General features: G+C 40.1%; 2 protein-coding genes across 2 annotated transcripts; both read right to left on the bottom strand.

The window, feature by feature from the left end:
• Positions 1-1034: 1034 nt before the first annotated feature.
• Positions 1035-4933, bottom strand: snx24 (sorting nexin 24). The gene is made up of 7 exons (XM_070925157.1): positions 4801-4933; positions 3130-3213; positions 2046-2150; positions 1741-1835; positions 1580-1609; positions 1285-1349; positions 1035-1135 (listed from the first exon to the last, which is right to left on the bottom strand). The coding sequence occupies exons 1-7, from the start codon at positions 4867-4869 to the stop codon at positions 1065-1067; spliced, it is 519 nt and encodes a 172-aa protein (XP_070781258.1). The 5' UTR covers positions 4870-4933; the 3' UTR covers positions 1035-1064.
• Positions 4934-7220: 2287 nt separating this feature from the next.
• Positions 7221-11479, bottom strand: loxa (lysyl oxidase a). Its single transcript, XM_070924579.1, has 6 exons — positions 10831-11479; positions 10436-10544; positions 9815-9952; positions 8526-8682; positions 7536-7631; positions 7221-7340 (listed from the first exon to the last, which is right to left on the bottom strand). The coding sequence occupies exons 1-6, from the start codon at positions 11477-11479 to the stop codon at positions 7221-7223; spliced, it is 1269 nt and encodes a 422-aa protein (XP_070780680.1).
• Positions 11480-12388: the final 909 nt, after the last annotated feature.

Genomic DNA, 12388 nt, shown 5'->3' with positions numbered 1-12388 from the left:
CAGGTCTTTCCTCAGTCACAGGTTGTGCCACATATTTCTGTTGGTTGTGGTTACATTTCCAAATGGCTTTGTGCCCAAAACCTCATCACCTGACCAAACCGCCCACAGAGCTCACTATCACCGCTGTAAACTGACAGTACTCCTTAACAAACATCTGATGCTCAATAAAAGAGGTCCACATCACTGCCACATGCTACTTATAAAGCTCAAATCATTTCCATCCCAACATGTGGCACATATCTGTCATCTCCACCAGAATGCAGCCTCGAAAATTGTTCCACGCCGCCCGTCCCACACCACTCTCCCTCGGATCGGCTCAATTTGGCAGCTCAGAACAAATTTGAAAACCGCAGTGCCGGTGCTACAAAGGGAGAGGCACCTCCCTGTTTGCAGGCCATGATCCAGCTCCACACTGCAGCCCTGGGCTTTGTCCTTACAGGCCTCCTCTGTGTCTGGCAAACTAACCTTCAGTCCAGCAGACATCAGCATTTCCTTTCTGGTTCCCTAGTGTTGGAAGTGCCATTCACAAACGTCTGGTATTAAAAAAAAAAAAAAGCACTTCAGGTCTCGACTACTTAGATCTGCCCCTTATTTCTATGTCCACTTGATCCATTTATTTGACTCATTACTTTCTTAAGAAGGAAGGAAAATATAACTTCATTCATTATGGTGTATTATGCTCTATAATTTCTGAAAATAATCTTCTATAATTAATTCTTAATTTATTATTCTCTATTTTTACTATAATGGCTCAAAACGTCTACATTAACCTGCCACAATGTTTTACATATAGTTACATTTTATAGCTGTTTTATAAGTTGTGTTTTAAGTTGTTTGATGAACAACTGATGGTAACGGTGCACAAGTTACTGGGCATAAGGTCAACGGATGACTGAAAATGTAGTGCCAGTGATTTATTGAGAGGTTAGGCATCCTTTTTTTTTTTTATGTATGTAAGTGAGGCTCAGTGTATCTTAACATGTTACGTCCTTCCTGATGCACACCTAAAATAGGTGTGAAAATGTGGAGCATCTGTTTGCAGCGACAGGTTCGGCTCTGCAGCTCTACCTTGGTTGGAGATCCGGGTAGAAAACCCCGTGTACCACACCTTCAATCACAACGTTTGAAAATGTATCTGAAAGTAAAGAAGGAAAGAAAGTTTTTTTTAATTAAAAAGGTAAGACAAATAATAAGTTCAAGCCTGCTTTTTGCTGAAAAAGAGAATGATTAAATACAGAACAAAATGGGATATTATGATATTACGCGTAAGTCGCCTGAACTCACCGTGTGCAGATGGCAGCAGGTAGGGGTCTCTCAGAAACAGCAAGACTGGCTGATGTGAAAGTTTACTGAGAAGAGTCCAAAAAGTCAGAAGGTTTGTGAGCGGCTACATGCTGCATATATATTAACATGATGAAGAAACATATGTGCTGTCACTGACATACAGGGTGAAGTTCAAGTGAAGAGCAAATAGTGACTCAAGTCTGAACTGGTTCAAAGTGGTGCAAATCAGAGAATCTGACCTGTAGTTTCATCCAATAGTTTTTTTAAATATTCATGTTAAAACAAAACGACTCACCTTGATTCCTCTGATTCTGTATCGAACGACCTTAAGAGAGGAAAAATAAAAGTTAAGCCACATAGCCTTCCAGTAGCCTGGAAACAAACTCTCCCACAAATTAAAAAAAGGCCACAGATTGTTTTTTTTTATTTCATAGAAAAGCTGCAGTTTCAACTCACCCACAGCTTTCTGTTTTTGGCACTGAAGGAAAATGGCGGATGTTCAGGAAATCCAAGAATATCTTTGGAAGAACCCCATTTTCCATAATTATAGTCTGACAAAACAGACAAAACAAAAGCAAATTGCAATGTGCACTGAAGCAGCGGTACACAACTCAAGCGACCTGCGTGACCTTCCTCTGCTGAAGTTTGAATCTGTTTAGACGTCCTACATCTGTACTGCACTTTCTATGTTTACTTTGGGTTAGACACAATTTGTATTTGGTAAAAGCAGAAATGTTTGGAGTGAAGGTGTGTCAGAGTACCTGCAGGTAGAGCTCCAGACCATGCCTCCTCTGCTCCAGCACTTTGGGAACCCAGTTTCTGACATGTTTTGAAGGGATCTCAGGTGGCTTTATGCTTTTCTTTAGCTGGAGGGATTAAAATACATCATCAGCTGTTATCAGATCAGGTAAGAGGAAAAACAAGAGTCTACAGCCATGTTAGAAGCTCTGTGAAGCTGTACTAACATCCTACTGTAGCATGTTAGCATGCTAACTTTTGCTAATTAGCATGACACACAAATACAGCTGAGACTGAAGGGAATGCCATTATTTTTGTCATTAATTTGGTCACAAACCAAAGTATCAGACAAATTAAAACTTTGACCTACTGTCACACAAACTCCTGTGTTAATCCACTGAGTAGATGTGGACTATTGAGCAGGACAGGAAGAGGAACTCCTCTCTAAAGCTACAACCTCAAACGAACGAAGTATGGTGAACGTGGTTAACCACCATGGAGCACATTCATTATGTATTTGCTGCTGAGATTTCCTGTGCATGCCTACACACCTCTGAATTTTGCAATGTTATGTTTTCAATGTTCCCATTTCTTTCATCTGTCTTGTTATGCTTTGTGAAGCACACTGTATTGCATCTTGTTGTATGAAATGTGTTAGATAAAGAAAGATTTATTCATTTATTTAAACAATTAGGACTGCACCCAATGACCCAATGTTTTAATTACCAATGAATCTATGCATTGTTTGTTTGATGACCCAATGAATTGTTTAAAGTCTCAGTCACTAAAGATGGAAGCCTATAAAGCCCATAAGGTCTTCCAATTGTCTTATTAGACAGAATAACAGACAAAAAGCCCAAATGGATTCAGTTGACAATGATGTGAGAAAAGCTTGCACTGAAGAAGTTGGAACCTACAAGTGTTTGGCATTTTCATTTGATAAATTACTTAAAATGATGAATGATTATAAAGATTTTTGTGTAAAAAAAAAAAATCACACAATTTTCACTTATTAAAGGCTAAGGCTTTCAACACTAAATTTGAGGACTTTGTTAATACTCAACACCAATAAATGATCATAAACTGCAGGGATGCTCTAAATCTCACCATTTTATGCAAAGCGTGGAATTCACTGTAGCGTTTCTCAACAGAATGCTGTCTGCCGTTCATCAGCACATCGATTTTAAAGACCTGAAAGAAAGGAAAAAGTTAGTACTACTCTTGTGAAATTCTGTTGTTGAGTCAGTTGAGAGGATCATGATTTATCACTAGATCCCACCAACAACAGATGTCCCCACCCAGTGCACCCAGTCAGCATGTGATGGCCTGACCAGCTGACTGCAGAGCTGTCAGTTACAGTCTATGTCAGCTAGTTACCAACAGGAAGCACCTGGCTGCTGCAGTAGAAGCAAAATGTGATCTGTTGGAGTTAACATCCCTAAACAGACTTCCCTCACTCAGCAGGATTCTTCCGTAAAAAGCTGATACTGTATACACAGTGTTGTTCATGTCAGCATTACGAGAAACAGGAAATCCACTGTTAAATGAGGGTAGTGTTGTTAATGCAGTTCTGGACTGGTAACATAAACACATACTGCATCTCCCAAAGAGAGCTGAAAAGTAAGAATTAATACCCATCAGTGGGTCGCAAGATAAATCTCATGGCTCACAAGATGATTAGAAGGACGTAGAAGGAAAAATTATATTTATTTTTCTGACTTTTCTCTAATTTGTTGCTTTTTTTCTTGTAAAATACTGGATAGTATTAGGGGCGCTTAAAATGACTTACTCTGAGGATGACATGACCAAACCACAATGAATACAGTTTCTTTGTCAATGTCATTATAAAACTTCAGTGTTTCCACTATCGGTTAAAGTCATTCAGTCCTGGCAGGCTGCCCACTCATTTTGGGAAATACGTTTAATCGCTTTCTTGGCAACATTTAGATGATGCTTTATAGCTTTGCATGAAGACTGGAAACAGGGGGAAACAGCTAGCCTGAGTCCCAGGAGGAAAATAAGTGTATTTCCCAAAATACCAAACTATTCCTTTAAAATCTGAGAAAAAGAAGATCATTATCAGCAGATATCCTGAGTGGAAACTCAGGCATTGGTACTAATTAATGACAGAAAGTCTGCGTTGAAGTCTGGATGCATGGAGTTTGAAAGAAATGGGAGTTTAGGGTATAATCAAAAGGCTATTGAATGCATTGTGGGAAATGTAGGATCCAGTGTATACAGTGTATGTTCCAGTGTATACAATGAATTGATGACACAAATCTTTATTTAAACCAGTCTGTCTTCATATCAGACAGCTGGGGCGGGGGGGGGGGGGGGGGGGGGGTCCCCCTGATCTGGTGGACTGGGTGTGTTGGTTAGGTGGACTGGGTGTGTTGGTTAACATGTCCAGTGGCTCTCATTAGACACAAACGAGACGCTAAATTAAAACCCTGGGTTAACTTTGTCTCTGTATTGCCCCAAATCAGGATTTTGCTCTTTAGATTCTTTGATTAGTTGACACTGAAATGTTTACAATGTGTAAAAATAAAAGGAGACTTCAGGGCTGATTAGCAGCCGTCAACCAAACAGAGAAAAACATTACATTAACAGTGACTTTGACGCTGTTTGATCCGCGATGTTAAACGGTTTATTATTTCAAGGGTACAGAAATAACATCTGAGTTGAAATGAAAAGCTGATGACAGCAGCAGAGCAGACGACAGAAACACACACACACACACACATATACACACACAGAGGTTATTATTGAGCAGCTTACCGTGTATCCTTTCTCGATCGAGTTGTTTTCTGAACGAAACGACGGGATCGACACTCTGACAGGATGCATTTTGACTTGAAAAACGCGCAGTTGAGTAGACAATAATTGACCCTGTAGCGCACACACACATTCACACACACATATATACACACACACTGCTGGTGGTTTACTCCAGTTTCTCCGGCAGCCAGATAAAAATCACTGAATTCAAACGACATGCGCAAAGTCTCAGTGGCGCCCCCTGTCGGAGCGGAGGACACTGCACATGACCAGGTTTGATTCTATGGTTCATTTTAATATTGTGCAACACAGAAATAATGGAGCCCCAAAGTGTCACATTTTAAATAACTAAATAAATCAGTAATTATGAAATATATTATCATATGAATACATTGTGTGGAATTTATATGATCCAATCAATTGTGAAATAGTAAAACATGTATTAAATCTCCACTTATTATTAGTAATAATAGTAAAATATTTCTTCATAATTATTATTTTCATAGTAAAATAATTTTGTTGGAGTTAATTATTATTTCATTACAAAAGTTTGTTTTATTTCATAATGTAACATTTCATGACAGTGTTGTTGTCGCCAGTCAACACCCCCTCATCTTTCAGCCAATCACATGCCCTCTGCCAATCTTAAAGCTGCTGTTATCAATATTTTTATGTTAACAATAAATCACATGATGTCTTGTGTGATTAAGGGGACGGACAAAGTTAGTGACTAGCTTGTAAAGATAGTGGAGCATTTAGCAGCTAAAGGCTCCAGATGTTTCCCTCAGGAGTTGGTTGAGACCAAAAACAAAGCTAAAAGGAGGGTGAATAAGAGGTAGTGCTAGTTAGCCACCTAGGTAGCAAGCATGTGCAGCCTCATCAAAAGCTAAATAATTCTCACTTCATAGAGATTATTCTGAACCCCTTGCTGATCTTTATTATTAAATTATCGATGGTTAACTTTTTAGTACACTACGTTGATGGTTTCATAAATTAGCAAAATGTACTTAAGTAGTGCCAAAAGCCAGTTAATAAATTTGTCTATTAATTGTCTAGGTTATTTATTAAAGGGGCACTCCACCAGTTTTAGACATCAAGAAAAGTTTACTAGTCATGGTAAGTTCTACTCAGCTTGTGAAAACAGTTATATGTTTTCTGTGGATCTGGAGAGGCTAAAGACTGACCCTGATATATGTCATCAGGGTTATCTCAGACTTGAAACACTGAGCTCAGAAAGCCAGAGTTACAGAACTGGAGGTGGGGAGTTTGAAAGACATGTGTTTACCAGACAGGGAGGATCTAATGAAAGATGCTGCCAAGTTGCTGCTTCAATTTTGACCATTTCTGTTTTTGTTTTTTAAATCTGTCACTCACAAGTCCAACAACTTGTGAATTATGTGAATTAAATAGTAAATCACTGAAGTACTTCTGTACTGTATGTGTACAGAAGTAATATAAAAATGCATTTTCTGGTTTCAACTTCTCAAATGTGAGTCTTTGCTCCTTTTTCTCTGTTTCATATTTGTATAAATATATATACGTATATATTGGTTTGATGTTACCTTGGCCTCTGGGAACTTGTGATAGGCATTTTCTGACATTTTATCGACTAAACAATGAACGGATTCATCCAAAAATTATCATAATCTATAAAGAAAATAATGATCAGCTTGATGCCCTACTTTTAACCTTTTGTATTCATTTTACATGGTGTGTGTGTGTGTGTGTGTAGAAAAGACAATAAGACATAGAAAAAGGTCAGAAACAAAAGCAAGACAGAAGGGAAGTCACTTCAAACTGAGCATTCTAAAAAAGTGATACAATATCACAACGTTTTATTCAACTAAGTTTCACCAAAAGTTTTGGAGTAAAGAGAGTTTCTTCCGTTGCTTATAAATATAACAAATACATTTTTCTGCTGGTTCATTTTAAAGTTGTGATATAATCGATATTGACTTAAAATTGAGGGCAAGCTGGTTTAGGTTTGTACTTCGCTATTCTAAGCTTCTAAATTTCATGGATTTTATTCTTTATCTATCTTACAAGTGGTATGAAACGCAAGCATACAGTACAATGCAATAGAAGTAAGAAATGAAAAATATCCCAAAGAAAAGATGAAATGAGAATATATTTATCGATGAGGAGGGAAAAAAAATGGTTTCCCCACAAGAAAAGAAGAATGAAACCCTATCTGTTTCTAAATTGGGAGTATTTTAAATTATAAAATGTATGTCTAACAATTAAAAATTTATTTCATGATGTTTTATATGTTTTCATATGCAGTCCTCTTCATTGCCATTTACAGAACATGCTGTGAATGTCATCTCTTAATACCTGAAAAAAGAAAGAAAAAGAAAAGAATGAAAACACAATGAAGATTAACGGAGGACAAGAAAAATATCAAATAAATATGATGCTACTTACGGTGACATGTGACAACCTGACACGTAGGCGTAGTTGCCAGTGTAGCGAACATCACAGCGCACAATGTTGTTGCTGTAGTCTGATTCTGGGACCTGGTAGTACGGATTTACACTGACCTGTGGAGAACAACAATATATATACGTGTATATATATATATATAAAAACACACAGACTGCAACAAAGATAAATAAACGGCAGAGACTCTAATCAAATGTTCATGACTGCGATGTGATTCCACACAAGTGTAACTCTTTTAAAGGGGTTTAGTGTCTCAGGAGGAAGCCGAATGTCATCTGGTATTTCTGACAAACCTTGAGGACATAGTTTCCAGGTTTCACATCTGTGATGTCAATCCACTGGCAGTCGATGTCTGCATTGTAGGTGTCATAACATCCTGGGCTCAGGCCCTGCACGTTGGACAGCATCCATATAAAACATTATATAAACAAACAAACAAACAAACATCTTATTAAAGAACATAAGGCCCTTTTACATGTAGAACAGTAACTGTAACTTTAACAGAGACTTTAGTGTTTTATTACAGTATAATGTCTAATGGTAAGAATAAAAAGCTGATAATAAAACGAACAATAATTATAACTGATGTCAACAAAAAGAGAAAAACAAGACAGAGAAATAGAAACAGGATGGGGGAAAAAAAGTCATGTGCTAAACAACTGATCACAGACGTTCAGGCAGGTGGGATCATCTCACAGGAGAAACAGGAAATTATTAAATCACCACTGGCTCATGCAAAAAGGAAATACTAAAGTTGTTCTCTAAAGGACGGCTGCCTCAGTAAAAGAGCTCTTGTTTTTCTTAGCTTCATTCTCCTTTTTAAAAATGTATGAACCGAAATCCTGCAACCAGGTCATTCGGTGAAAAATAAGTCATTATCCTCCATTTTGGTCTGAACATTTGTGCGCCCAAATGAAACTGAATCATTACAGTATACTTATATGTGTATCAATAAATTAGCCTCTTGCCTTTTTGGTCATTATAGTCATTAAAAAAAAATGCAGGCCAGACTATGCAGCTGTAACCGTGAAAATATGGTGTCTCCACTGATGTGTATGTTAAAGGGATAAGGCCTGCAGCAACTGATTTCTTTGGCTAATCAGATGTTACAGTGTTTGTACTTGTGTTTATTTACAGCAGCAGCTAGTTGGTTGATTCAGAATTACTTTGACATTGTTGCTGCTAAATTTGGTAGCAGTTGTTTGCTTGCTTAAACCTGCATAAACTGAAAAAAACAACATTTCAACTTCTGCAGTCATCTTTTCAGCAGGTATCTGTGAGACCTGGGTATGTGCGGTGCAGGCAAACCGCCTGTAGTAGCCGTAGTCACAGGAAGTGTCCTCCAGGCAGAAGCTGGCCTTGTGGCCCTCGGCCACCGAATGCTGAGTGGTGGCATCCAGCAGGTCGTAGTGGCTGAACTCGTCCATGCTGTGGTAGTGCCTGTGGACCAGCAGCAGTAACAGTGTTCAACAGCATCTTTAATCTAAAGCGTGACTTCCACATCAATCTGGGACTTAAACAACCAGGCAGTGTTTGTCATGTTGAGACCCACTACAGAGTGTTCTTGTTCCAGAGCCACATTTGCATAATTGCTTTCCCACTGTTGGCTGCAAGTCACTGTGACTGAAAACATCACAGGTGTTTATTTAATTTATCATGTACATTTAGAGCTACAGTGAATCTGAATCTGCTTTCACTCTTATTATCGTAAAGACAGAGTTTGTTTAATGAGACAGAAGCAGTCTGGATTTTAACATCAGTTGACTTTCAAAACACTGACTGAAAATCTATACAGTCTACATCAACAGTTCACTAGGTCTCTGCCAAATGTGCTCCATTTTGGGGATTAGCACAGTGGACTGGTTGTTTCACAAAATAACTATGGACTGAGGTCGTTTCTGTGGAATCAAGGAAGACCAGGCGCTTTTCCATAAGCTCAATAAAGGGACAAAAATACCAGCTGTTTCCCTTTTTGGCTCATTATCCTCATCCCACAACTTTATTTTACAATGTCTGGCTTTTAGATTGTAAATAAACTGAATTCAAAGGTCATATGAAGTTCAGTCACATAACTTTTTGAAAGCCCAAAGCGACACTGTACATGCTGACACTGTAAAAATAGAATAAAAGATAAAAATAAAACTCATGTTAAGGTGTCAGTCCTGATATCAAAGTCTCTGCAAAGCAATAAAACAGCCAACAAAAACTATACAACAGCCAAAAGTAACACAACTGTGGTTCAACAGGGGGTGCCATACCACAACTACAGACTGGAAAAGACAAAGAGTGTCGTGACAAATAGCATCTCTTGGAAACAATTGGTTGCTTACATTTGTAGCTGGTGAACAAAATACGCAGAGTTACAATGTATGAAGAAAATAAAAGATGTGACTTCAGAGTGGGATAGTCCAGATCTGGTTTATGTATTCATGCATGAAATCTTCATGTAAATGACTTTAATTGATGCCAGCCTGTTGGCCAGCGAGAACAAATGATGCAAGAGAGGAGTCTCGGAGGCTCCTTCTCTGTGTGACGGTGAGGTGGTTAAGCAGTGACATGACATTATACTCACTGGTGACAGCTGTGCCACTCCCAGGAGTAACGTGGCCTGCTGGGGAGGAAGTCTGCCGTCCCCTGGTTCTTGACTCTCTGAGGAAACCTCAGCAGCATGCGGGTGTCATAGTCTCTGACACTGGATCTGTAGGCTGAGCTGCAGGCGCAAACCAAAGGAAGAACATTAGTTTGCAGAAGGAAAAGAAAAAAAAACACAGGTCATATATGGACACGATTACATCACAAAGATTGTTTTTCCTGCTACATCCCCTCCTCTGAGTGGAGCAGATTTTTAGTGTCTGAGTGAAGGCTGCCGATGTATAAATGGTGGGTGGAAAAATAATTTGGAGGCACGTGGTTGTTTGGGTTAGTTTTTGATAATGTGTTTACCATTTGGGCTTTCTCTCCTCAGGCAACTATGATTAAAGTTTACAGAAATCCACCACTCCACCCCTCTCCACCATCAGTGGCAGGATTCGGTTAAATTTACCTCATGGTTCCACTGGGCAGCCCTCACCCACAAACACTTTAGGTGGTTGTTATGGCTCAAAGCTCTCTGAATCACACTCAGACTTGGATGCAAACCCTGTTTTTTTTTTTTTTTCTTTCTCCATGTGGATAAGTCCTGACAGCAGTCTACCTTGACAAACAGTTTTCCTCAGCTGCACATCTCAGGTTGTACATTGGGACTCTCTGGGCATAAGCAGAGGCTTGAATTGAGTACGCGTCAGGTACGAGATCAGGCAGCCCTAAAGCAACAAAACAGCATTATAGTAGTGATAACAGCTGAATATGACAATAAACATACTACATACAGGTACATAAAACATAAAACCAATCAGTAAAAGCAAATTGATGAATTGACATGAATCACTGAATGAATATTTTTCACATACAAATAAACACTTTACAGATAATGGACACACTAACTGAATCATTGATTGGCATTTTAGCGTCATAAACACCAGTTTATGGGTCATTTCTATCTCATCAATGACTTGCATGTTGTCTTGAGAACACGTTCCCCACTCTTACCGTACTGATGATACCTTGTGCCATATCCGGGTCTTGATCTCGGCCTCGGTCTCTCGTAAACGTCATAGTGATTGTAATATGGATTATCACTGTCGGTGGACTTGTAGGGGTCGTAGGGATCGTCGCCCACCATCATGTCTTCTCTCCTGGGCAGAGGCGGACTGACGGTTTCCTGGGTCTCATTGCTGCTCCTCTGCGTCCCCGCGCGCTCAGCGGGGCGGTCACGGGGATGCTGGCGGTGCTCGTGCCCTCTCACGAGCCTTTGGAGCGGAGGCGGGAGACCTCCGGGGCTGCGCGGATTGGACGCCGGCTGGGGAGGCTGCTGCTGCTGCTGCTGCTGGGTCACCGGCTGGCTCGAGGTGTCCGGATGTCTCACGTCCGCATCACGGATGATGGTGACAGGTCGCGCCTGCACTTGCTCCTGAGGTGCGCCCCTCCGCCTCGGTGGCTGATACTCGGAGCCCTGGCTTAAAATGCTAAAAATCTTGCCGTTGTGTGACCACTGTAGCGTCTGCCGGAGAGCCGCTCTTTGGTTATCTCCCTGTTGTGTCGCCGGGTCCCTCTGAGACTGGGCAGCTTGCAGGATGAAAACAAAAAAGTAAATGCACGCATACGCGTAAAGTGGCGTGCCAAGTATGCGTAATCCCATTATGAACTCAGTTGAAGGAGATTTTATGTGACAAAGCGAATATTTCAGATGAGCCGGGTTTGCCACTTGTCTTTGACTTAAATATCCTTCATCTCCATTTGAAGGATTTTCAATAAGCAGAGAAGAAAAGCGAAGTAAAAAAGTATCCGTGTGAACTCATATCGCTCCGCTCCTGCAGCCTGCAGATGCGCCCAGTGAGATGATGGTGAGGAGGAGGAGTTCAGCATTTGTAGTTTCTGAATCTGTTACACAAGTCTGGTGCTGCTGCTCATATAACCGCTGGATGGATACGTGATGTCTGATCATGTCCAGCCAAGTGTGTTTGATAACTGCTCAGTCTGGCCCTTTGTGAGTCAGTGACAAGCAGCGACACTGATCTTCTTCATCAAAGAGCAGATGCAGTTTGAGTCATAACAGTTAAATAGAAAATACAGACACAAAAACAGATGCAGACTTTCTTGTGAAATCCATCCTACAGCAGGTATGATAGCATACGAACAATGTGAACCAATTCCTACAAACTACTGTATATTCCCTTCATTTTTTCTTTCTCTGGCAGATCAACAAAATGTCATGATAAATAGCTGACTGTTGGATGAACTCCCAACCAAATTGCAACACACTCTGCCAGAAGTGTCTACACTCCACTTTCTCTTAGGAGGATCTCAGAAACCTAAACATGACTGTTTGATGGCCCTGCAACATTTTCAGTATTTTCTGAGAAACCATCTCCCCACAAAACCCCCCTCCACCTCAGCCGCGCCTCAGTCCTGTCTGCGTTGGAGCTTTGCTGACAACGTGAAAGCCTCATCACGTGCATCTCACAGTAATCTTCTATAAGGTCATAATTAGTCTATTCTGAGCAATAAACAAGATGAAGCTGTGGTGATACTTGATATCTGCATTACT

Source organism: Enoplosus armatus, chromosome 18, assembly GCF_043641665.1.
Source record: "Enoplosus armatus isolate fEnoArm2 chromosome 18, fEnoArm2.hap1, whole genome shotgun sequence".
NCBI classification, from domain to species: domain Eukaryota; kingdom Metazoa; phylum Chordata; class Actinopteri; order Centrarchiformes; family Enoplosidae; genus Enoplosus; species Enoplosus armatus.
The sequence above is the reverse complement of the archived record's forward strand: the minus strand, read 5'-3'. Positions and strand labels throughout refer to the sequence as shown.